At 31.8% G+C, this 26,644-nt stretch overlaps 1 protein-coding gene across 1 annotated transcript in view; it reads left to right on the forward strand.

The window, feature by feature from the left end:
- CSMD3 (CUB and Sushi multiple domains 3) overlaps positions 1-26,644 on the forward strand; it is a 1,236,222-nt gene that overhangs the window by 866,162 nt on the left and 343,416 nt on the right. The window contains exons 23-25 of the mRNA XM_049773958.1: positions 1,384-1,553; positions 7,622-7,778; positions 21,921-22,112. Coding sequence (XP_049629915.1) covers positions 1,384-1,553; positions 7,622-7,778; positions 21,921-22,112 — 519 coding nt within the window. The remainder of the gene's footprint in view (positions 1-1,383; positions 1,554-7,621; positions 7,779-21,920; positions 22,113-26,644) is intronic.

The following is a 26,644-nucleotide window of genomic DNA, read 5'->3' on the forward strand; positions in this document are numbered from 1 at the left end:
GGGACCAAAATATATGCTATTGGCTGATAACTTATGTGACTTGTTAGCATCATATCATTACTTTTTGATATTATTTTCACTATGTTTATATCTAACTATTTCATCTTGATCATTTTCATTAGGCTCTTTTCTTCTGCTTTATTATATTAAAGGTTAAGCATTAAAAAGGGAAAGTTACACATTACCCTTCACCTTCTTGTTACCTCTTGTAATTGTTTTCATGAATCATTAATTTTAAATGTTTCTTCTTAAATTGACTAATTGCTTCCATTTTCTCAAACCTTTGAAAACTATACTGTTCTTTGATTATGGTATGGTAACGTGGAAATTTATTATATAAATATATATTATATTATAATTAGCATAGCATAGCAAAATCATAGCATAGCAAAAGCATAGTATAGCACTGCATAGCACAACATAGCATAGCATAGCATAGTATGGTATAGTATATATTATATGAATTTAAAGTCAGAACCATAATACAATGATAAGGCACTTATTTGCCTTGCATAGAGTCAAGCCAGGTTCAATAGCTTCTATCTGTTATGGTCCTCTGACACCTGCCAGAAAAATTTTCTGAGTTCAGAACCAGAGTATAAAAGGATGATCCCTTTTTCAAAATAACACCACAGAACATGCTTTGTTCATAAAGAAATCTTACCTGTTTTAATTTCTTGACTGATTTATTGCTAAAAGCTAATAAACATAATAAAGTAAATGTTTAAAAATGTAGTAAATTATTTTATAAAATTAGTCTTGACTATACAAATAATGCTAGTAAAATGTCTTGATCAATTTGTCATTAAATAGTCTAGGTGATGTAACTTTTATTATTATACAACCTTTATAATATCAGTTTATTTAAATTATGTTTTACCAAAACACTAATTTTCATATAAATGTAATATTAGAATTTGTTTCATCTTATATATATATAGAAGTTCTTATATAAAAAATATTGCTACTATTGAGAGGGAAAAGCTTCACATTCAAAGTAAAATTTAAAATAGCATAAAGATTGTTGTTAAACAAAATCAGTCATTCAATGAAAATTTTTAAAATAGTTAAATTATTAATTTGATATAGTAATTTAAAGACAAAATCTTAAAAAGCATCCTAAAGTTATTTTTCTTTTTTCTGTGACATCCTTTCATTCAGACTTGAAATATTGCAAAACTATATCCATATATATCTATACTTTCTATTTTACTACATATTATTTGAGAGTGAATGAATAATCTTTACATACAACTTTTATGTGTCATGATTTTTGTTAGATTCTAGATAAAATAAATACAGTTATACTTCCATACATTACATAATTTGAAATTTATAGTGCTTTCTAGTAAACTATTCTTCAACATTTTGTTTTACCTGCAGCTGAATGTGGTGCATCTGCAACAAATAATGAAGGAATTTTGCTTTCTCCAAATTATCCACTCAACTATGAAAACAACCATGAATGCATATATAGTATACAGGTTCAAGCAGGAAAGGGTATAAATATTTCAGCCAGAACATTTCATTTAGCACAAGGAGATGTTCTTAAGGTAAGTGAATGTAATACTTGTGTATTTTCATAATTCTTAATTATTGTGTACTTCATATATAAATTTATTTGTCTAATAAAATCATATATGCAATCATAAATGATTATTCTTTTATAGACTAATTTATACACTTTTCAATTTTCTTATTAATTTTTTTATACATTTTTATTCAGTGCTTATTTATAATACATTTTATTTTATTCTTTATAGCCACTTAGATAAAAATTATAATATAAAAAATAAAATTTCTTGATAAATAATTTACATTCATTACATACATAAAATAATTAAATTTAAAAAATAATTAAACTTTTGACTTATTTTTAAGAAATACAGTGATAATTTGTTTTTATTTTCATGTTTATTCTGTAATTTATCTCTGCTCATCAGAGAAGCTTTAATATCTGCATTTAAGGCATTCAAAAATTTAGATTTTATAGATATATAAGACTATGAATATCTATAATTATTGAAATAAAATAGACTTTCTTAATAACAAGTATCCATTTCAATAAGCTCATTATTTTGATTTTAGTTAGACAACCTACTTTTTAAAGAGATAAAGCATTCAAAAGTTTACAATGCGGCTAATTACTATGTTGTGAAATAAGCATTTTGTTAATGTAATTTATATTCATTATCATGAAAAATTTAGTCTATAAAATTGCACCTAAATAATTCGCATGTAACTTTATAAATTTCTCTTATTTACTAAGTTATTATAAAGCGCTATGGGGCATTCAAAATACATCCTTTACCACAAATCTTAGAGGGAAAAGTGTTCCAGGTCAGCAGAGATAGGTAATATTTATTGAATAAATGATTTTGAGATTTTCTTACTTTACCAAGAATATAATTTTTATTTAATTAGAAAATCTAACTTAAAATTTTTCTAATTCAGGGGGGCGGGATAAAATTTTTTTTCTAATTTAAATATTAAGTTTGTAAAACATTTTTAGACAAGAAAGTATGTCTTGCAGTATACCTTCTTTTTGCACTTTCCTCCAAAATGCAAAAGATTTTATAGATCTCTTTTACAGCAAAACCATTGTTTGGATTTTCTTATTTTAAAAATATATGGTAAATTTCCTTAATGAGATTTAGCATTAAGATTCCTAACATGCTTGTACATAGAGTTAATGCATTGAGCAAGTTTTAATTTTAATTAACATTGGATGGAGGTATTTAGCGCATATATGTATTGCCTTTAAAAAAAAACAATAATTCCACTGTCAACCTGAAGGAACAAACGCTCGGTACTATTCAAAAGCAATAATTCAATCTTTCTATTGGTGAATTTGTTTCTATTTTCCAAAAGAGATCAAGATGCATTATTTTTAGACAGAAGCATATAATTTAATCCCAGTCACCATTATGTAGTATAAAAACTTATTCTACAAAATGTACAACCAATATTTCATTTTAGAGGTGATCTAGTTAAATAAGTCAAAAATATTAAAAAATTAGAAATAAGATTGAGAGTATATATTATGAAACATTAGATAAATGTCGTGATTTTGAGTTTTTCAGGCAGATAAATTTATTATTTTTTATTGTTATTTTCTTGTTTGTTTCTTTGAATTAAATTATTTTTTAAATATATTAATTTAAATATCTTGATTACAAATATGACTGTGATTAGGTTTCAGTCATGTAAAGAACAGCCCCCTTCACCAGTGCAACATTCCCACCACTAATGTCCCAAATCTCCCTCCATCCCACCCCACCCCCACTTGTACTCTAGACAGGCTTCTTACAAGTGTCAATTCAAACTTATTTTGTAACCTAAATGATTCTTGGGAAAGAGCATTTGTCAGAGACGATTGTTAAATTTTAATAACTATGAGTTGGCTCCTAAGCTCAGCTATTGTTACATAGTAAATTAAGATGTGTTATAATTATGTGATATTTGAAATAATTTATAAGTAAACTCAACTAAGACAACAACAATAAAAATGACCTGTCATTCCTTCGTTTTTTGCTGTTGTAGATATCCAGTTTTATTATGTTAGCTCTGTGCTGTATCTTTGAATTGAAATACAATATCAGAGTATACACCGCTTCACAAATCTTCACTCAACAACATCATTTTGATGGCTTAATATTTTACATAATATTAACACTTATGCTTCTTTACTTGATAAACATAAGCCCTGATTTTATTTATTGTTTTGCTATTGTACTTGTGATTTATGCTTATAACTCTTGGGAGCAGCACAAAATATTTGTATGAATACCACCTGGTATTTGAAAAATCTATAATATTACACAGTGTATCATAAAAATTTTTGTTCATAAAGTTTATAAGCCCATGAAATACTTATAATAAACTGATTTTGATGTTTTGCTTCCATCTCACTTATTAGCATAGAAAGATTAAACAAAATTCATGTAGAAATTATTCTTGTTTTTTTTAACTTAACACATTATTTACATGATCATGAAATCTTTTAGCATGTAGAAAAGAATTTCACTGAGACATAAAAAGGAAGTATTAGGAGAAATATCAAAAACAATATAAACACCAGAATTTCCTTGAAACATGAGTTGATGCCTAAGAAAAATTATTTTATTACTGTTTCATTATAGAACATACTTATTTAAATATGCATGAGAAAAGAAAATATAATGAAATGGAAGTTAGCACTTTTAGAATATGTTTTAGTGGCAAAAGATTGAAATTAGAGGTTTAGGGTACTGAGCCAATGAATAGAAACTTCTTTTAGTGTCTTATATAAAATAAGTATTATGTATTACTTATTTTTAATATATAAAATCTTTATTTAAGCACCATGATTACAAGCATGATTGTAGTTGGGTTTCAGTAATGGATAGAACACCCCCTCCCTTGACCCGTGCAACATTCCCACCACCAATGCCTTCCCTCACCTACCTCTGCCTGTATTCAAGACAGGCATTCTACTTCTCTCTTTTTTGTTTGTTTTTTGGGTCACACCCGGCTGCACTCAGGGGTTACTCCTTGCTCTACGCTCAGAAATTGGGGGGCCATATGGGATGCTGGGATTCAATTCCATTGTGTATATGTACCACAGTTTCTTTAGTCATTCATCTGTTGAAGGGCATCTTGATTGTTTCCAAAGTCTGGCTTTTGTAAATAGCGCTACAATGAATATTGATGTGAGGAAGGTATTTTTGAATTGTATTTTTGTGTTCCTAGGGTACCTAAAGAACCAATTTATATCTACTTATACATTATTACTATGAAGTTGAAAGTTGAGTATGTGTGTGTTTGTTTCTGCGAAATGTGGGTTATTTTAAAAAAGAAAGGATGGCTTTCTTGGGGCTATATCAATAGCATAGCGGTAGGGTGTTTGCCTTGCACGTGCCAACCCCAGACAGACTCTGCTTCTATTGCATCCCATATAGTCCTCTGAGCCTACCAGGAGCAACTCCTAAGCTCAAAGTCAGGAGTAACCCCTGAGAGTTACTGGGTGTGACCCAATATATAAAAATAAGTATTTAAAATATATATATAAATATATATAGTGTATGTATTTATAAAATAAAAAATAAAGCACTTTCTTTGGGTATTTGGGTTAGATCCCTGGCACCATGTAAGTTCCCCTGAGCCGTGTCAGGAGTTATTTCTGAGCACAGAGCCAAGAGTAAATCATGAGCACTACTGGACATGACCTCTCCAAAAAGAGAAGAAAAACAGGATGATATCAGAGATTCATTAAAAGAGGAGACCAAACCAGTTACCACCCTACCTCAGAGCTCCAAAAAGCCTGATTTGGAAAGAGGAAATCAGCCCATCCCTTGGTTAGGTTCTCCAGAAAATGCAGAATGGCAGTGAGCATGCTCCTCTCAGCTCTATGAGGTTTTGCACTCCTGTATTTCAAAACAAACAAACAAACAAACAAACAAAAAAACGATGGCTCCCAAACTGATTTAATTAATTCAAACTTCAACAAAAAGAATGTTGCATGACAGTAAAATTTTAACCCCTTAATCCCAGTAAAACTTTTTAAATTTTTTTCTTGAATTACAAGTGTATTTACTGTTTTACGTGTTTATCGAATTACATTGTGAATTTCAAGTCTTTTATAGTTCTATATCAGGTAATTGTGACAGTGAGTTAGGGCCATTCCCACCACCAGTATTAATCTCCCTCACCAGAGTTCCCTGCATACATCCCATACCTCTACACTTAGCCCACTGGATTGCTAGTGTAACATCATTGCAGCACTATTTACCATAGCAAGACTCTGGAAACAACCAAGATGCCCTTCAACAGACGAATGGCTAAAGAAACTGTGGTACATATACACAATGGAATATTATGCAGCTGTCAGGAGAGATGAAGTCATGAAATTTTCCTATATATGGATGTACACGGAATCTATTATGCTGAGTGAAATAAGTCAGAGAGAGAGAGAGAGAGAGAGAGAGAGAGAGAGAGAGAGAGAGAGAGAGAGAGAGAGAGAGAGAGAGAGAGAGAAACGCAGAATGGTCTCACTCATCTATGGGTTTTAAGAAAAATGAAAGACATTCTTGCAATAATAATTTTCAGACACAAAAGAGAAAAGAGCTGGAAGTTCCAGCTCACCTCAGGAAGCTCACCACAAAGAGTGACGAGTTTAGTTAGAGAAATAACTACATTTTGAACTGTCCTAATAATGAGAATGTATGAGGGAAATGGAAAGCCTGTTTAGAGTACAGGCGGGGGTCGGGTGGGGAGGAGGGAGATTTGGGACTTTGGTGATGGGAATGTTGCACTGGTGATGGGTGGTGTTCTTTACATGACTGAAACCCAAACACAATCATGTATATAATCAAGGTGTTTAAATAAAATAAAAAAAAAAACATGTCCATTTCGTAGACCTACAAGGTAATTACATTAGCTTGTAATAATTTGGTTCTTTTGATTCTATTGTCATTGACTTTAGCGTAGGTATTTAGATCTGACCATTTTCCCCCCACACAATGCACCTGAGACCACTTGGCCCATGGGCCCCATCCATTTTATTTTTAATTTTCTCAACTAGCAGGAAGACTTAAAAACAAGAGGTAAACAGAGTGATTTATGTCCCAAGGTATTATGATAAATGTGATAACCCCTCATAGAAATATAAATATAAATAAAATAAAAATAAAAAGAGGGGCAGATGTTAGCTGTTTATATATTTTGAAGAAAAGTACCAAAATCCGAGGTTATTTTTACAAGGTATTTATTCTACTATTTTTCATTGGAAAAACTCTAAAACATTAACAGGTAAATGATATTCCACATTGTGAGTGCTATGTAAAATATTATATAGCTTTCAAAAGATAAAACTGTATAGACAGAACCCAAGAAATTTCTTTTCTGCAGTGATAAAAGATTAGCTTATCAGGAAATAGTGAGAAACTATACTCCCAGGTGAATAAGATTTATTTAGGGATATTTTAGAGTTAAACACTTTTGCTTTATTTGTTTTGTGTTTGTTAAAGTTTTATTTAAAATTATTTACTTTATAAATTTTAGAAAGTAATTTTAATATTTTATTTATTATTTTCATGCAAGTTAAAATACCTGGATAAGCTATAGAGATTCTCAAAAAAATGAAAGTAAATTTTATACTAATTTTGATAATAGATGAGCAGGTATTTGTTTCTTTTAAGCTTGATATAGAATGAAATAACCAGGGAAACCAATATATTTTCAACCAGTAGTCCTTAAACTATGGCCCACGGGCCACATATTGTATTTGTATCTGTTTTGTTTCTTCATTGCAAAATAAGATATATGCAGTGTGCATAAGAATACGTTCATAAGTTTTGTTTTTACTATAGTCAGACCCTCCAATGGTTTGAGGGACAGTGAACTGGCCCCCTGTTTAGAAAGTTTTAGGACCCCTGTAACAGTCTCAACTTGAATCTTCATTTACTTATCTGATATTTTAGGAGTGTATAAAATTATAATATATAAAATGATGCTTTGCATACACGAGATAAACTGATTTTAGAAGTCCTTATAATAATTTTCTATTCCTGATAGGTTGAAATACATGATTTGAATCAGTGACTAGTGGCATCCTAACTGTTGAATTTTAAATATTTTTCAGATTTATGATGGAAAAGATAAAACAACTCATTTACTTGGTGCTTTTACTGGAGCATCAATGAGAGGACTCACACTCAGTAGTACATCAAATCAGCTTTGGCTTGAATTTAATTCTGATGCAGAAGGAACAGACGAAGGCTTCCAACTTGTCTATACAAGTGAGTATTTTGAAAATGAAAATGTCAGACTCTCATTTCAAAAATATTTAAATAATTGCAATACACTAGGTGAATGATAATGACATTTGAGCAATAGTTTGTCATTTATAATTTTCCTTGTCCTTACACAGTTCTGTACATTATAATGTTCTAATTGCTGCCATCTCGCAGTTGAAATATCTGAAGTTAAATATCAAGGTACAGAGAGGTTGAGCAATTTGGGGGGGGGGGTGGAATGATAGCATAATAGGTAGGACATTTACTTTTCTCCCAGCCGACCATTTTTGATCCCCAGAACCTGCCAGGAGTGATTTCTGAGCATAGAGCCAGAATTAAATATTGTGTGCTTTGGGTATTAGCAAGAGAGAGAGAGAGAGAGAGAGAGAGAGAGAGAGAGAGAGAGAGAGAGAGAGAGAGAGAGAGAGAGAGAAGAGAGGAGAGGAGGGAGAGAGAGGGAGGGTGAGAGAGGGAGGGAGGGAGAGAGAGGGAGAGAGAGAGAAGGAGGGAGGGAGAGGGAGGGAGGGAGAAGGGGAGGGAGAGGGAGGGAGGGAGAAGGGGAGGGAGAGGGAGGGAGGGAGAAGGGGAGGGAGAGGGAGGGAGGGAGAAGGGGAGGGAGAGGGAGGGAGGGAGAAGGGGAGGGAGAGGGAGGGAGGGAGAAGGGGAGGGAGAGGGAGGGAGGGAGAGAGAGAGGGAGAGGGAGGGAGGGAAAGAGAGGGATGGAGAGAGGGAGAGAGAGGGATGGAGAGAGGGAGAGAGAGGGATGGAGAGAGGGAGAGAGAGGGAAGGAGGGAGAGGGAGGGAGGGAGGGAGTGGGAGGGAGTGAGGGGGAGCGAGAATATGCACTGGTGAAGTGTTTTACAATATAAGACTGAAACTCTGTCATGAATATCTGAAAAAATATTTGTAAAAAAAACCAACAACTTTGTAACCACAGTGTTTAAAGTAGTAATTAAAAAAATACTCTCAAAAATAAGAAATTTGTGACTTTGGAATTTTTTGTTTATGTACCTTTTAAGTATACCTTTGAGAGCTGTGTGTGCACTCTCATGAGTGCTCATGGATTACTCCTGGATGTGTGCTCAGGGTTTACCAGGAGGTGCTGTTACATTGAAAACCTTTTATAGTGCCAGAAATTGAAGCAAGGTTGATTGCAGATCAAGAAAAAGCTTTAAACTAAACCCTATACTGTCTTTCTAGAATTTTTAATTATTTCTTAAACATTTTTTTTGTTTTCAGGCCACACCCGTTTGATGCTCAGGAGTTACTCCTGGCTAAGCGCTCAGAAATTGCCCCTGGCTTGGGGGGACCATATGGGATCAAACCTCAGTCCTTGCTTGGCTAGCACTTGCAAGGCAGACACCTAACCTCTAGCGCCACCTCTCCTGCCCCATCTTAAACATTTTTTTATTAGTTTTCTCGTGTGACGCAAGTTACTTAACCCATGTACTATCTCTTGAGCATTATTAAAAATGTATAAAGTATTTTTATAATACTATTTCTATAATTGTTTTTATTAGAGGTAATATGCTTAACTTTGTGTTAAATTTAATATTTGTAGAGTAAATTTGGGACACTACCTCTACACAGAAATTTCTGAAGACACTCTACCACTGTCCTTATTTCATTCTAGCCTTCCTCTTTCTTTCCACCTTTCATGTTTCTCCTCTCTACTGCTAATCATATTGTCTGTGTCAAACTCTATTGTCATTGATTACTATATATCTCTTTGTTTTATTTCTTGATATATTATATATAAATGTTAAAATATGAGAGAGATCATCTTGTATTTTTCATTTTACTTCTAGCTTATTTACTTATCTCCTTAAATCCCATCCATGTTGTAGAGAAATACATGATCTTTCCTTATACTGCAATAGTATTCCACTGTAGTACACATGTGTATATATTTATATTCACAATTTCAATATTAAAGTATTTATCCTTGGGTATTAAGGTCAATTCCACGTTTTTTTATATATTAAATAGTGTGTGATGGTGATATGTTTCCATAAGTCTTCGTGTTGATGACTTTGAGTTTTTGGGATAAATACCAAGAAATTAAGTCAACAAATCACATCAGACTTCTATTTTTAATATTAAAATATAACCATACTATTTTATATACAGACTGACTCAAACTACATTTTCACCAGGAGTGAATGAGGTTCCAATGAGTCCTGAGTACTATCTTTTGTTTCTGATCTTTGAGATATAGACCATTCTCATTGGCACGAGGTGATTGTTGCTGTTATCTCATTATTTTTATTTGCATTTTCTTTATAATAAGTCAGGATAAGTATTAGTAAATATGCCTATAAAATATATGAATGTAATCTTGCAGAAGTTTCTGTTCATCTCTTTTATTTCCACAGGTTTTTTATATAATATAATTGGTCAAGAAACTCTTCAATATTTCTTGGAGATTAAATATTCTTCAAATAAATATATGGTGTGCAAGTTTTATCTTTCACTTAGCAGGGTATCTTTATATTTCATCCTTTATTTTTATTTATTTATTTTTTGATTTGGAGTAATCTTCGATTGAGGAGTACTCCCAATTTAGCAATCAGGAGTCACTTCCAGTACTGGTTGGGAGGCAGACTCATTTGGTGCTAGAGATGGAACCCAAGCCTCTTTTATGAAAAGAATGTATGTAGGCCTTTGATGTAGTTCCAAGTGTTTATATTGGTTTTAATTTTCTTGAACAATGCAGTTGATTCTTTGAAATTCAGGTTTACATTGTGGCTAGTTATAACTATATTGTCTCTTAGAATTTGTTGTTTGGTATCTAAGTTGAGATTTTTCCATCAATTTTAAGTTATCTTTGACTGGGAATAAAGAGGGTCCAGATTATTTTTTGCATGATTTTCTATTATCCCTAGCACCATTTCTTGGGAAATTAAAGAGACTTTTCTGCCTCCATTTAGTGTACAGAGATATCCCAATCAACTATTTAAGACAAACATTTAAGTAGATTAAAGGCCAGTGTTTGAAGTCTCATCTATAGCTGCAAAACTTTACAGATACATTATAGTCAACTATTTATAATCAGATAGTTTTAGGTGATTTTAAACTAAAACAAGATTTTAATTTTTATTCTTAAACTGAATTTAATATTATTTTAAAATTGTTAATATAAATTATTGAATTTAGTTTATTATACTCAAATGATGTATTCTGGCATAAGTTTAGAAACATATTCATAGGCAAGTGGATTACACCAACTGCTATATGAATTCAATAATCTTACTTTCTTATTAATGGCATAATATAAGCTGAACATATGTCAAAACAAATAATGTATTATGAGAAACTATTTAATACAGTCTTTAATTAAAAATACAAAAAAAATAGAAGCCTAAAAGCAATGCTATTGAAAATTGTTGCTCATATATAATATGAGATGATCTACTCAGTGAGACTTTTTTTCTGAGTAACTAGTGATGTTCAAGAGGCAAACTCTTGGCTCTGCACTCAAGAGTTATGCCTGGTGGTGCTCAGAGAATCATATGCTTGGTGGGGTTGAAAACAAATCTGCAACATGCAAAATTGTACTATTTCTTTGGCCCCTAAGGGAAATTACATTTAATTTTTTTTCTTAACTACCATTCTAATAAATTTCAAGTTATGATGCAATGTTTACTTATTGTTTTTTGTGAGGCAATTTTTTTATTCTTCCTAAAATAAGACTGAACTTTACAGAGAACATTTAGATTACCTTTCCTGTTATCAAATTATCTATATGCCTAGAGAATACTGATCCAAGATACTAAGGTGTCTGAAATAAGTAAAGTAAAATATGCTATGTATTGTTACTAATATAAACTGTTGGGTTTCCAGATACACATAAATTAAAGTCACCTTTCTTAACCTTAATAACTTTAGGAGACATATCCATTATTGGCTGTACTAAGAGGGTAATTAATATTAATGATTCTATTTGTTCATTTTAGGATGGGAGCAGTTATAAAGATCAAAGGTTACAGTATTGAGTAGCAATAATAAAAATCAATGATTTAAAGAGAAAATTTACCTAGTAAAATAGTTTTTACTTTCAAAACTGAAAATAAAATGTCTTGGTCTCAATCTGAAACAAAAATATATCTTTGGATCAGACCCAGTAGTGCTCAGGAATTATTTATAGCTCTGTGATCTGTGTTGATGGTGCTGAGAACTTTATGGGATAAAAGGGATCAAATCTGGGTCAGCCGCATGCAAGGCAGGTGCCTTACATTACTTGCACTCCAGACCCTGAAAATAAACTATTTCTAACTTATTGAAGGTCTGCTCAAACCCTGGTATAATATAACAGCTACTTAGAGATTCACTGCTGTGATGAGTGCAGACAATAGTAGTCTCATACTGATTCATTGTATCTATTCCTAAAATCTGCTTCTTGTTTTTATAACAGCATCTCTTCCATATATCTGTAATTATCTTAATATTTAATCAAAGTTTTAGATTTAAAACAAACTACTCCCATCATCTGCATACACTCTGATTTCCAGTTTTGCTGTTCTCAGACATCCCATTATTTGATTCTGTTATTCTCCACTCGTTAGCTGAAAACATTACTTGAACTACTATACTTCAAGAATCTTAAGTATTTTTTCATTAATGCGTCTCCTGATTCATTTAACGAGATTTTAGCTCATTTTAAATATTTACTTAAATCTATTTTTATCTATGTACAACTCACATGTCATCACATATGCTTTTGTGTTTTGCAAACATATGAACACAGTTCTCCAGGGTGTTTTTTTTTTCATTATAATGTCTATTTTGTTTTTGTTTTTGTTTTTTGCGCCACACCCAGTGACGCTCAAGTGTCACTCCTGGCTATATGCTCAGAAATCATACCTGGCTTGGGGGACCATATTGGAAAACAGAGATCAGTGTTCAAACAGAGGTCTGCCCTGGGTCATCCACATGCAAGGCAAATGCCCTACTGCTGTGCTATAGCTTTGGCTCTAGTAGTGTTTTTGGTCTGTTTTAATTTAATGGTATTTTATTTAACTATTATTGACAAGTTAATATGTTTCTGAATATTGATTTTATTGTAATAATCTTGTATAGAGAATATTCCACTGGGCCTTTTAGTTCAAATCATTTAAAGTTCTTAAGTGAGGAGATATATCAATATCTAAATCTAAATATTGTTCTAAAACATGGTAGAATTGGTAAAGAGTATGATATTGTATTCAAATCCTTTTATCCACTCAAGATGAAGGTTGATTCTTTTTTTTTTTTGGTTTTTGGGCCACACCCGGTGACACTCAGGGGTTACTCCTGGCTATGCGCTCAGAAGTCGCTCCTGGCTTGGGGAACCATATGGGACACCGGGGGATCGAACCGCGGTCCGTCCTAGGCTAGTGCAGGCAAGGCTGGCACCTTACCTCTAGTGCCACTGCCCGGCCCCATGAAGGTTGATTCTATCCCTGTCATCTATGGGATATTCTTTTATAGTTCTAACACTGTTTCTGAAACATCTACTGTCTTCCAGTTAGAGGAATTCTCAGAATCTACATTTAGATATTCCCATTAGAAACAAAGGACATAATATTCTCATCAAGAGTAAGAAATTAGCCTGGTAATACTGAACTCTATCTTCTACCTTTTGCCTAATCCCCATTAATAAAGTCAGTTTTCCCACTGCTTATTGAGTAACAAGCCTGGGATTCAGTACAGCACCACCACAGCCCAATATTCATGATTTTCCCTCTAATCATCTTCCTGATAAAAATGAAGAAAGGCTGGCCTATTCTCAAGAGAGTGATTTCCCTCCACTTTTATCCTCCAGAAGTATTAGCACAGCATTTGATGCTTTTCAGTGGCTTCCCTGTAATGTTAGATTCTCTTACAATTGGAAATAATAAACATCATTCCATGAATTCCCAATATGTATTTTATGACAGTATCTGGAAACAAAGAGAGAATTAGGAGAGACATCAAAGTGGATCTGTTAACCAGAATATATAAAATTAGTGCATGGTGTAGTACCAAGTGTATGGTCGTTGTTTCACAAAAAGAAACCTGGAAGTTTCTAGGAAAAGAGAATAGGATGACAAAAAGGCACCAAGACTGGAAGAAAAAAGTATTATCAAGCACATTTAAGGTAATTATCAAAAAGGTTCCATTTAAAATGCATCTTCCATTCTAAACTTCTTACTATTTTAATACAATCAATCCTTTTAATGGTTGTTCCCTTTTTTTCCTGATCCAACTTCCCTGGGGGAAGATAATCACTTTCCATCTGTCCATTTTTAATTATACTTGCTGGTGCTTGGTTATTTACAGTTTTATGTAAAGAGAATTCTGTTTGGGGGAAGAGATATAATACTGTGAGAAAATTCCTTCCTTTCCAATCTGCCAATCCATGTTCAATCCCCAGCATCCACATGGCCCTGGAGTATGGCCAAGAGTAATTGCTGTGCGCAGAATCAGAAATAACCCCTAAGCATAACCTGGTGTGGCACATAATGACAAAAAAAATGTTAGAATTATATTTGCCTATAAAATAAACAAATATTGAACTTTTTTATGGTAACTTTTACTTCTGGTCTTTTAAATTATCCATTAGTCACATAGTCAAGGACAGCATAATGAACAGTAGTTAGAGAGGAAATTGGCTTCAAATAATAGAAAATATAACCAAGGGCATAATGAAATAGGGTGAAAATTTCTTTCATAAAGTAAGTGAAACAAGGCACATAAGATTGGTATGTTCTGATTCATTTTAGTCAAACTCCTGATTCTGGTTCTCTTCTGTGACATTCCAGAAGTGGTGACTTTTTCTCCTCCTGCTTATAGGGATCTTGTCTCAAGACTCTGACAAAACTAAGCAGACCTGGATTTCTATTAGGAATCATACTGTTCATCCATCTTATAAATCTCAAAATGAACTGCCTCATGTGGAGTCTCAGAGGGCTCCAAAATGTATCCCAGTTAAATCCCTGGAAAGCCTTAAATTCAGTTGCTTTGTAAAATTCAAAACGTTGTTAAATTTCCCATGAGCTTAGTAAGACATAGCTAACTTTTCTAAACTGTGTGGAGAAGTCAGGAAGAAGAAAAATTACAAGGCTATCGTGAATTAGAACAGTGCAGAAATTAAGACTTCAATATAGTTTCTTCCCTATACCTCCTGTAATAAATAGAATTTAGCAAAATGTAAGGCTTCCTCAGTCACTCAAATGAACATTTAAAAAATGTCTTCTTCTATTGATTATTCTAATATTTCTATAAATGTTACATTGTAGAAATGCCATTTTAACACAATCACCTATATTTTCAGAAATGTCAGAGATGGCATATTTATTGTGGAAATTACTCAGTGAATCATAGGTTTAAATTTTTCTTTCTCACCTCAAGTGATTTATGTTCTGGAGTTAAAATTTCAAAGGCCCTGCCATTTAGAGCACTAAGGAAATTTTACTGAGTTGATTCACATATTATAAGGGACAGCCATAGCATATGATTTACCTGGTACCAGGGTATATGTTGCCTACATCTCCCCTCTGGAGATGTGGACTTCCACGGTTTTATGCTGAATTGTGTATAGGGCTCTCTCCACTCTTGAAGGAGCCTTATCTCTTGTGAGTGTTTTACTTTTTTATTTATTTATTTTTGTATTGTCTTCTCAAATAAAACCTGTTTTTTACTTAAAAAGTTTAGGGACAGGCAGGTAGAAATCTGAATAATAGACGATAATGGGTAAATAGATCAATACATTTAAGGGCTTAAAAGAAAACTGTGCTCTTGTTGCATTTCTGGAGCTAAAAGATCAAGAGGAATAAACAAAATATATGTTAATTACAGACATGGAAGTTGAACTGAGCTTTAATTTTGCCTGCTGTCTTTATACATTATAACACATTACCTCCAACCCATATTTTTTTAAATTTGTAAGTGACATTCCATCTTTTGCGCTAAAAAGTACATTTTTCCCTCGTTCATTCTCATTGTTAGGATAGTTCTCAATGCAGTTATTCCTCTAACTACACTCATCACTCTTTGTGGTGACGGAAGTAGAAAGTCTGTCTAGAGTACAGGCGGGGGTGGAGTGGGAAGGAGGGAGATTTGGGACATTGGTGACAGGAACGTTGCACCGGTGAAGGAAGGTGTTCTTTACTTGACTGAAACCCAACCATAATCATGTTAGTAATCAAGGTGTTTAAAGATATCAATTTAAAAAAGTACATTTTTTAAAATGTCAGTGCAATTCTCTGAGAATTGTTTACTAACTTCTACTGAGACTGTTTTCTTTCTTGTCATGCTTCACATTAAGAAATGCCTTAGCTCTAGTGCCTTTTATTTTATTAATGCAGTCTTTGAAATTCATTTTATGGTTATACTTCACTGCAAACTTTTTCTCTATTCATTGATAGTTACTTTAATTCAGTAGGAAAGAATTAGATATTTTAAACAACCATTTGTTAAAGAGCTAAATTATTCAGTGCAAATGAGTTATAACGTTGTATTTTCTAATTATATCTATATATTCCTGATGCCTAGCAATAAGACAATACCTCTGATTTCAGATATCTTGTTGTTATCACCTCTGTACATTTAATTTACTGAAATTCCTATTAGAGAAAAATGTGTTACCCCAAGGGAAATGTTCAGATTTATTTGAATTTTCTAGCCTTCCAGTTTTGTTGCTTGAAGTGAGTCACAATTGCAATAAAATTTGGTCATTTCAAACTTTACATTCAAAATAAAAATGGGTATTAGTTCTTTTATTATATCTTTCATTGCATAAAAGCCTCACTGATATATAATAAATTGCATTCCTTAAACTCTTTAATTTTGGTATTGGCATGCTGTTGGCAATTTTAATCATGTGAAACAACTATCAGATGGCCTATTAGCTCTAACTTTGTTCTTACTATATAATTTATTTAATGCAAATGCAAGTGGAAAATAAGTAAATTACAAGGGAATAACAATGTTACTTCATAGAGGTCTATATCCTATAAAAGATTTGACACATATATTTTCATTTATTTTATTCTTTTAATCTTGGCATTACACAGGACTTTAAAAAGTGTTGACTAGGGGCTGGTAAGATAGTACAATGGTAGGGCATTTGCCCTGCAAGCAGCCATCCTGGGAGAGACCTGGATTCCATTCTCTGCATCCCATTTGGTCCCCCAAGCATGCCAGGAGTGATTTCTGAGCACAGAGCCAGGAGTAACCCCTGAGTGACACCATATGTGACCCCAAACCAAAAAAAAAACCTATTGATTAATACCTACATTATAAAGAATAAAGTAATCAACATAAAGTAATAAAGAATTTATTATTTGTCATATGCTAGATAATCGTACATCTGACTTTTACTAGAATAACAGTGCCACTGACTGGTCCCAAAACCTAAATAAATAAATAAAGCATTTAAAAAATAAATTCTGTAAGCAAAATATTTTATAATATTATATTATATATAATAATACAAATAACATATATTATTTATAATATATAATATACAAGAATTTAGATCTGTTTCTCAGTTTAAAATGAATAGCAAGTAATTCCACAATCTTTTTTGTTGTTTTGTTTAAAGTCTTAGTTTCTATACATGTAAAACTCTATAAATTACCATTTTAATCTGTTCTAAAATATGTGGTTTCAAGGTCTGATTAATTTGATAGCTTGGTTTGTGGAAACAAGCTTTTGATTTTGATGGATAAGCCTGATGGGTAAGAATACAATGAAATTGAAATTATTCATCAAGATTTTTCTCTTCTTTGAAACATGATAATCATTATGTCTGAATCAAAAAATTATATAGCCAACATCTATAATCATGGTTTATTTTCTGCTTGTGATTTTTAGCATTCCAAAGATGACATTCTAACTTGTATGCACTTTATTTAAACATAAAGCATTCTCAAACATAATTCTTAGTGCTCAGGCATTAAAATGCAATCTAATTACATAATGTTAACTAAAGTTTTGAGAATGTATTTTATAGTCAAGGGGCTAGATTTTAATACTGTTATAGTATAAGGTGTTTTATTCTATTATAAAGTGTTCATCACAAAAGTAATATTAAAACTGTATGGTGATGAATAATCAAAAATTTATTGTGCTGATAATTCCATAATCTTTACAAATATAGAATCATGTTTGAAACTAACATAATGTATGCAAATTAAACATTCATTAATTTAAAAATTAAGGCTTTAAAATTTTATTCTATTCTATTTTATTAAAAATATGTCAAAAATACTTATCTAAGAAACTTTATTAATTTCTAGATTAATTATATTTTCTTTGTATTTAGCAATTTGAAAGTTATTTGTTACATCAAATGAATATCAAATGAAACATAGCTGTTTCAGGGCTTATTCCTTGCTCTGTGCCCAGAGATCACTCTTAGTGGACTCAGAAGGACCATATGTGGTACTAGCTATCAAAGTCAGGTCACATCAGATCAACCTTTTGCAAGGCAGCACCTCACTTGCTGTGCTTCCTGGCCCCAACTTTCAAAGGTTTTGAAAGTGATTTTATAATTTATGACAGCTACATGTTGTTCATAAATACATAGACAAATAAAATCCTTAAAATTGCTAAATAATATTTGCTAGCAATTATTAAGGAATGATCAGAAAAGATTTTGGGAAATGTCAATTTTATATATCTAGCAATAAAAATTAATGTGAAAATGGATCAGTTAATGTAAATGTTAGTTTGAAAATTAATCTAAAATATTAATCTGAAGTAAAATGGCTATAGAATCTTGTAGAGTTAAATGGTCAGTGAGCTATGCTATCTTTTACAATATTGTAAGTTTTGAATAATAATAATTTATAAATTTTTAATATAAATATTCCTTTTATTTATTCATTTATTTTTGGTTTTGAGCCACATCTGGCAGTGCTCAGGGGTTACTCCTAGCTATGCACTCAGAAATCAATCCTAGCAAGATCAGGGGACCATATGGGATGTCGGGGACCAAACTGGGGTCTGTTCTGGGTCCGCAGCATGTAAGCAAAAAGCTCTACCACTGTGCTATTGCTCTGGCCCCCCAATTTAGAAATCTTTTAAAAATGCATCAATGGTATTAGGAAAGAGATTGGATCAGCATTTGCCTACTCAGCAAGTTCAAAGAATTTAAATAATAGGGATATATAGCTTATTTGTGCTCATGAAATCTTCACTTGTAATTTTATTTTATTAGAATAGCAAATATCACAAGTGAATATTTCTAATAATATGGATTTTATATGCAATTTTTTGTCAGTTTCAAGTATTTGAATTTTTCAATGAAAAGTTTGGCAGCTGGGTGTTTCTATAAAGATAAGACAGTTTTGAATATTTATGAATAAACAACAATAATTCCACCAAATCAGACTAAATTATGTTGTGCTTGTAGTTTATATACTATTCTCCACGTGAATTTTACTGTACAATGTAAAATAATATAAATTATCTTAATTTACAAAAACTGCCTTCATTTTACCTTATCACCAGCAATTGCCAACCACTTTTACAGAACATTCAAATTAAGGAAGAATGAATTCAGTAATAAACCTCGAGAAGAGCTGATTTCCATTTTTATTTGATAAATGATATATGGTAAAACTGTATATTGGATGCTTCTTGAATGATAAAGTGAATATTATGTCTGGAAAAAAGAATAGGAAATTGTAATTTTTCAACAGGGACACTTTAAATGTACTAGTAAGTATGCATATTCATGCATAATAATCAGCTCTGGAACCTTAAAGTTATACTTTTTTTGTTTTTTTTTTTTTAATTCTATTTAAAAAAGTTGACTTGCTTGGGCAAGGTTGCTTGTAGTTAATGACTTCTAATGTCTTGTATGGTCTGTCTCTGAAATTGTTTGCATTTGCTTTATTTTAACATATTTCACCAAATGGGACTGTCACAAATTGATATACACCAGAAATTCCTCAGGATGTTTTTGCAATTGTCTCATAAATTCCATTTTCTCATCAACACTTTAGTTGCTTTTTTTATTTTTTAAGTTGTCTCCTAGAGATAATTGCCTCTAAGATTCTGTATGCATTCATGAGCATTATTGAACATCTGTTATGTGCCAAGATTTGAGCTGGGGAGTTATGTGAAAAAGAGGAAGATATTAATTCAAATCTATAGGACAACAAAAAGAAAATGCAAACAGTGTAATTGAATTAAAAAATGCAAGCAAAGCTTCTGTTAAAAGTAGAATGATGATTAAGATCCCTCCAAAGACATTAGGAAACTCCCTTTTGTCATATAAATTCAGTTCTAAAAGCAATGTAAGTGTTCAGGCCATTTAGGTTTATTTCATTGGTCAAGATATCGCTGATATCAGTAGTGAAAACCACATGCATTGTTGCTTTCAAGTTAAAATCTAGGTTAGGGGGCCGGAGAGATAGCATGGAGATAAGGCGTTTGCCTTTCATGCAGAAGGTCATCAGTTCGAATCCGAATCCGGCTTCCCATATGGTCCCCGTGCCTGCAAGGAGCAATTTCTGAGCATGGAGCCAGCAGTTTCCGCTGAGCACTGCCGGGTGTGACCCAAAAAACCACACACACACACACACAAAATTCTAGCTTACTTTGACTAAAGATCTATGCTCATGAACAAGATTTAATCCCCTTTTTCATTATCATTATTTAAGGTACACATGTTTAACTACTGTGGATATTTGCTTGGAATTCATAGGTTTCCTTCATTTATCAGTTATATATTTTGAAAACATAAAGACAGTTTCATAGTTTAAAATTGGATTACTGATGTCCTGTTTGTTTTAATTATGAAGTATTATTTTCTATCGATTTTAATATTATAGCAGTAACTTCTAGTTATGAATTAGGATTCGTCTTTATTATGATTATTTAAAATTCTAAATATGAACACAAAATCATTAGGCTCTAAGTCCCAATTAATTATTGCTTAAGTAATAGAATAATAACAGTAATTGAAGCAGTAGATAATAACGAATTAAAAACCCTGTTTTTGGGCCCGAGTGATAGTGCAACAGTAGAGCGTTTACCTTGCACATAGCTGACCAATGTCAAACCTGGGTTTAATCCTTTGTGTCCCATATGGTCCCCCAAGCCAGGACCAATTTCTGAGCGCATAGCCAGGAGCAACCCCAGGTTGTGGCTCAAAAACAAAACAAGACAAAACAAAACAAACAAAAACCTCTGCTTTCATAGTTATACATCCATATTGACCTGGCCCATATGCATGTAGCAGTGATATGAAAATCAAAAACAAACTGATCTTTGAAATGGGATGGACTGATCTGGTGCTTTTATTCTTAATATCAGAATATTATTATGTTCCCAAAAGGGTCAGATTCGTCTCCTATATCTCCCAATTATATATCTACAATGTCTTTAAGGACTGAACCTTCATTCATCTTTGAAATGTAATCACAAGTCTCTTTTAAGGTTAGAAAAATCACTGAAATTTTCACACTACACTTATATTTATGAATAACTTTCTCAAATATTGGTCTAAGGCCAGACTTCCAATTTTCTAGCAAAATTCATACAGGAGAAAAACAAATGAAATAGCATTAAAACATTTTCTTTTTAAATGATAACATATAGAAAATAGTCATTTTTGGTTTATTTATCCTGAGAACATATTTGAAGTTATATATATATATAATATATATAACATATATATATATTATATATATAACATATATATATATATAAATTCAGTATGCTTCAAGTGGACTTCTATCAAATTACCTGTTAACAAAGTATACTTTAAATGAGTATTATTATTTGCATTTAACATATATATTACATAAGCTTCTATGGTTTCATATATGTCTAAATTTTAAATCTTTTAAACATTTTAAATAATCTGACTACTATTTAAGTCTTTTTAAGTATAAGTCAACTTTTAGAGCAAGAAAGAAGATTATCCCTGTATCAACAACGAATAAATAATCATACAAAATCCTGGATAACATTGAAACAGTTGAAACTTCAGCAATTTTACCTAATTTTGGAAGTGAAAATAAAAAAAATCATGGTATTTATGTGTTAAAAATAAGTTGACCACGAAAATAAAATAAAAACATGTAATACTAAAATAAAGGGAAATTATTATACAGTTTGTATCTTCCTGTGAAATTTTTCCTGTTCTATATTTATTTTCTTTTACAGGTTTTGAACTTTCACATTGTGAGGATCCTGGCATCCCACAATTTGGTTACAAGATCAGTGACCAAGGCCATTTTGCTGGCAGCACTATCATTTATGGCTGCAACCCAGGCTATACTCTTCATGGAAGCAGTCTTCTCAAGTGTATGACCGGGGAGAGACGGGCTTGGGACTACCCTCTGCCCTCCTGTATTGGTAGGCTACTCTTGAGTCTAGACTATCATTAAATATTTAGTACAAAGATCATAAAAATAGTTTGTCCTTTTCCAAATCATTTGGTCATCCAAACCATAACTTACATACTATCAACTCTTAATTTGTCAGAGAGATGCATGGGAAAAGATAGGATATGCTTTTCAATCTTGTCCATGCATGTATATTTTTGTGCAGTTGAATTTGTATGATGTATTATTTTTAATATAAATAAAATTAAACTCTTTACCAAAAAGTTGATTTCTAGTTACAGGTATTTGTTGAATCATACGGTTCATAACTGTTAATATGCAAAAATGTTAATCATTTTGGTAATTAATTGTATTATAAAGCAGTGAAGTTTTATGAATGATTTTAATTTTGGGGTGGGAGGGATAGGAAAGTAGGTAAGGCACTTTATTTTGCAAGCAGCCAATGTAGATTTAATCCCTGGCATCCAATGTGATCCTCTGACCATTCACTTTAGTATGCCTTTAGCACAATGAGGTGTGGCCCAAACAGCAAATATTAATTATTTCAGTCTTATATTACAAGTACACATTTTTAAAAATATGAGAACATATATAACCTTTCTATATAAATGTGAAATGGCATAGTAACCAATTTCAGTGAAACCAAATAAATTACTTAAATGAAGTTAGAAAATTAGTACTTTCTCTCTTTTATGAGTATTTAAAGTATTGTACAATATATTATAGGCTAATTCATAAATAACCTGTTTGTGAGTAGAAGGATAAGGAGAAGAGGAGGGAGATTTTGGACACTGGTGGTAGAAATGTTGCACTGGTCGAAGGCACGAAGGCGGTGTTCTTTATATGATTGAAACCCAACTATAATCATATTTGTAATCAAGGCATTTATAAAGATATTAAAATAAAACTTTTAATGTAATTTTTGTCTTTCGTTTCAAAGTTGAAATGTATAGATTAAGAGAACTAATATAAAAAATAACAGTATTTTAACAAAACACTACTCAACTGGAAGCAAATATGCCACTATTTTTTAGCAAGACTATAATTTGATGCCATTATAGAGACAATGAAACATTCTATAGTAAAAGCCTATGTGCAAAAAGTGGCATAAGCATTTCAAACCTTATTAATTTATAAATGCTATCCATAAAATCATATTTAATTTATAAAATAGGATTTCTTTGAAGAGTGTGATTTTGGAGGCAAGTTGCAAAGTTCAGTATGAGAATCTACACAAAATTGGTTTTAATATAGATGAAAAATTAATTTATTGTCATTAGAGATGGGCAGTTAACTGTATAAAGATTTTTATTTCATGAGACATCTATAGACTTATTAAAATAATTGCTTCATAGAAAGAAAACATGTTTTAATCAAAACAAATATAGTTATAATCGTTTTCTTCAGATGCCACCTACATTTTGTGCAGATAATAAGGTTATAATTTTAAAAAAGACAAATTTAACTAAGTTTGGGATTCTGGAATATGACCAACAAACAGCTTCTTTGAACTAGTTTTGAGGAAAAAAATATAACACTGTTTAATTCTCTGATCTGAATATTAAATATATTTATAAAATCATTATGGGTTGCAATGACATACAACCATAAACTTGTACTGACAAGTCATGTTGACCTTAAAATAAAAATAATAAGCAAAGATTAAAATTCATGTTTTTATATATTGAAGCAAACTGTAGACATTATTTCTAACGAAGATATTGTATACAAATTAAAAGACATTTACCCTGAATACAAAGATTTTAATTAATTTTGCTATGGATTGGTGCACTTCATATTTATAAAAGTCCCAAGTCAAAAATTAGTAAATTGTACTACTCTAGACTGTTTAAGAAGGATAAACTTTTAAAAAATGATGTACTGTCAGAAATTATGGCAAAACAATTGTTTACACTGACTTATCATTCTCATAATTTCCATAATAACTGAAGATAAAATTCTATGTTAAGGTTTATCTATACTGTCAAACAATTAATACCTTGCCACCTTCTCTTAAAATTGGAATTTTTGTGCTCAGTAAACTTACATATTTATTTGCCATTTTTTATTCCATGAATCATTTTAATTTAATTATGCCACTAAAATAAATACATATACTTATCAAGCCAAAAATAATTTTTGAATCACAATACCTAGAGAAACACTATTTGCCAGCCTGCGTTAACATTATTTAATTCTACTTGGCAAATATAAATCTGTGTGAATATGAAACGACATTATAATATACCACACTGGTTTGTTTGAAGTAAAAATGCCAAGTAATATTTGTAGCAATGAAATTTAGAGGGAAACGTTATATTTAAGAACAAAGGGTCTGGGAAAGACAATAAAGCATGTAAGGCACTTGTCTTGCATGTGACTTACCTGGGTTCGATCCCCAGTATCCCAAATGGTCCCCTGTCATTCCTTTAGTGATTCCTCAGTTCAGAACCAGAAGTAACCTGTGAAAGTAACCAGCTATGATCCCTTCCCCACACACACAAAAAAAACTAGAGATAATATAAAAAACAAACTTTAATTTGGCCATCACTCAATGAATAATGAGATAACGTAGAAAAATGGAGTATAAAATTGTTTTCATATTAAATTCATGCCATTAATATGATAAAATATGAATGAATGAATATTTACATAATGCTAGGTTGTTCAACAATTTATTTTCTAAAGAAAAATCACTAAAGAATTGCTAATACTATTTACATTGAATATAACTTATAAATTAATTTAATGCTACGATATAAATATATTTTGTGTGCTTATCTATCACTTTGTCAGAAATTACAGATCAGCAGAAACTCTTTTTTCTGTTCCAAGTTTCTGCATCTGTTGACTGACATATATTTATATGTATATAGGCATATGTAGTTTTCTTTTGTTGTTGTTTATTTGTGGTGATAGCAGGATTTATTTGGAAATCCTGAAGAAGTGAAGGAAGAGGAGGAGAGAGTAAAATTCTCAAGTGAGAATGTGGGATTCTATAAAGGCAGAAAATGCAAGAAAGTCCATATCTTAAGAGAGAAGATGTGAGAATCATTGCATGAGGGCTCCATGTGCATGGATTGGCAGCAGATATGTGCGCAGAACCATCACATGGCCCCAGGGAACACACGAATGATATATTTTCCTTTTCTTAAATGAATTTATACATGCATTATGAGCTAATAGAACAAAATCCAGAAGAGGTGCCTTAGCGGTGGTGCAGCAGTAGGGCGTTTGCCTTGCACGGGATGGACCTAGGACAAACTGTGGTTTGATCCCCAGGCATCCCATATGGTCCCCAGAGCCAGGAGCAATTTCTGAATGCAGAGCCAGGCGTTACACCTGAGTGTCACTGGGTGTTGCCCAAACTCCCCCTCAAAAAAAGAACAAATTCCAGAAAGAAAATTTCAAAGTTACAAATAAGACAATATATTAGTCTTAATGGAGAATATCTTCTTGCCTAGAAAACAACTTTTTTTGTCCACACCTGGTGACGCTTAGGGGAATCGAACTGTGGTGGTCCTAGGCTAGCACGGACAAGACAGATGCCATACCACTTGCGCCACAGCTTCGGCCCCTCTAGAAAATATTTTTTCTTGATCTTTTGTAATTGATTGGATAAGAGTGTTTCACAATATCAGATTATTAGTTAATTAGTTGGTTATAAATACTCAACAAATATGTATGATTCACAGCAAAAATTACAATAACATTTGTTGTGAAATAAAGCTGACCACCATAACTATAATTATAGCCAAAAAACTAACCATCACTGAATGATGAATTATAGCAAAAATAATTTCAACAAACTTTTATATTCTGATAAATTATTTATATTAATATTTTTATTTAAAAACTTTGATTACAAATATGATTTTAATTGGGTTTCAGTCATGTAAAGAACATTCCCTTCACCGGTGCAACATTCCCACCATCAGTGTCCCAAATCTCCTTCCTCCCCACTCCACCCCCTCCTGTACTCTAGAAAGGCTTTCCACTTCCCTCATTCATTCACATTGTTATGATAGTTCTCAATGTAGTTATTTCTCTAACATGCAGATAAATCCTAAAGGTGCTACTTATTTAATTCTATTGTTATAAGTTCTATTCAGTTGATGGTTTGACTTTTATATTATTTACTCTAATAATATTCAATAAACCATTTTTAAAACGCAAGATGATTGAGTTTTCTAAGTGAGTGTGAATAAGATATAGTACAAAGAAAATTAAATAGAAACCATCTTCAAATATTTAAATGAAAAGTGATTGGGGTTCTTTTTAGTAGGAGAATAATTCGGAGAAATTTTAAATATATACTATTTTACAAAATGTTCTCCTTGTTTAGGGTTTAGATATGCTGTAAAGAGTCCTAACCAAAATACTTAATATCAAATTAATCTTCTAGAATGGATTCTTTTTAGATAATTTGCCTAACAAAACAAAGCTACTCCAGACATCTGAGTATATTAAGTAGCATGGAAATATAGAATTAATCTCTTAAAGCAAAAATGTTGATTCTATTGCATTATGATACTTGCTTTT

This window comes from Suncus etruscus, chromosome 5 (assembly GCF_024139225.1).
Source record: "Suncus etruscus isolate mSunEtr1 chromosome 5, mSunEtr1.pri.cur, whole genome shotgun sequence".
Lineage (NCBI taxonomy): Eukaryota > Metazoa > Chordata > Mammalia > Eulipotyphla > Soricidae > Suncus > Suncus etruscus.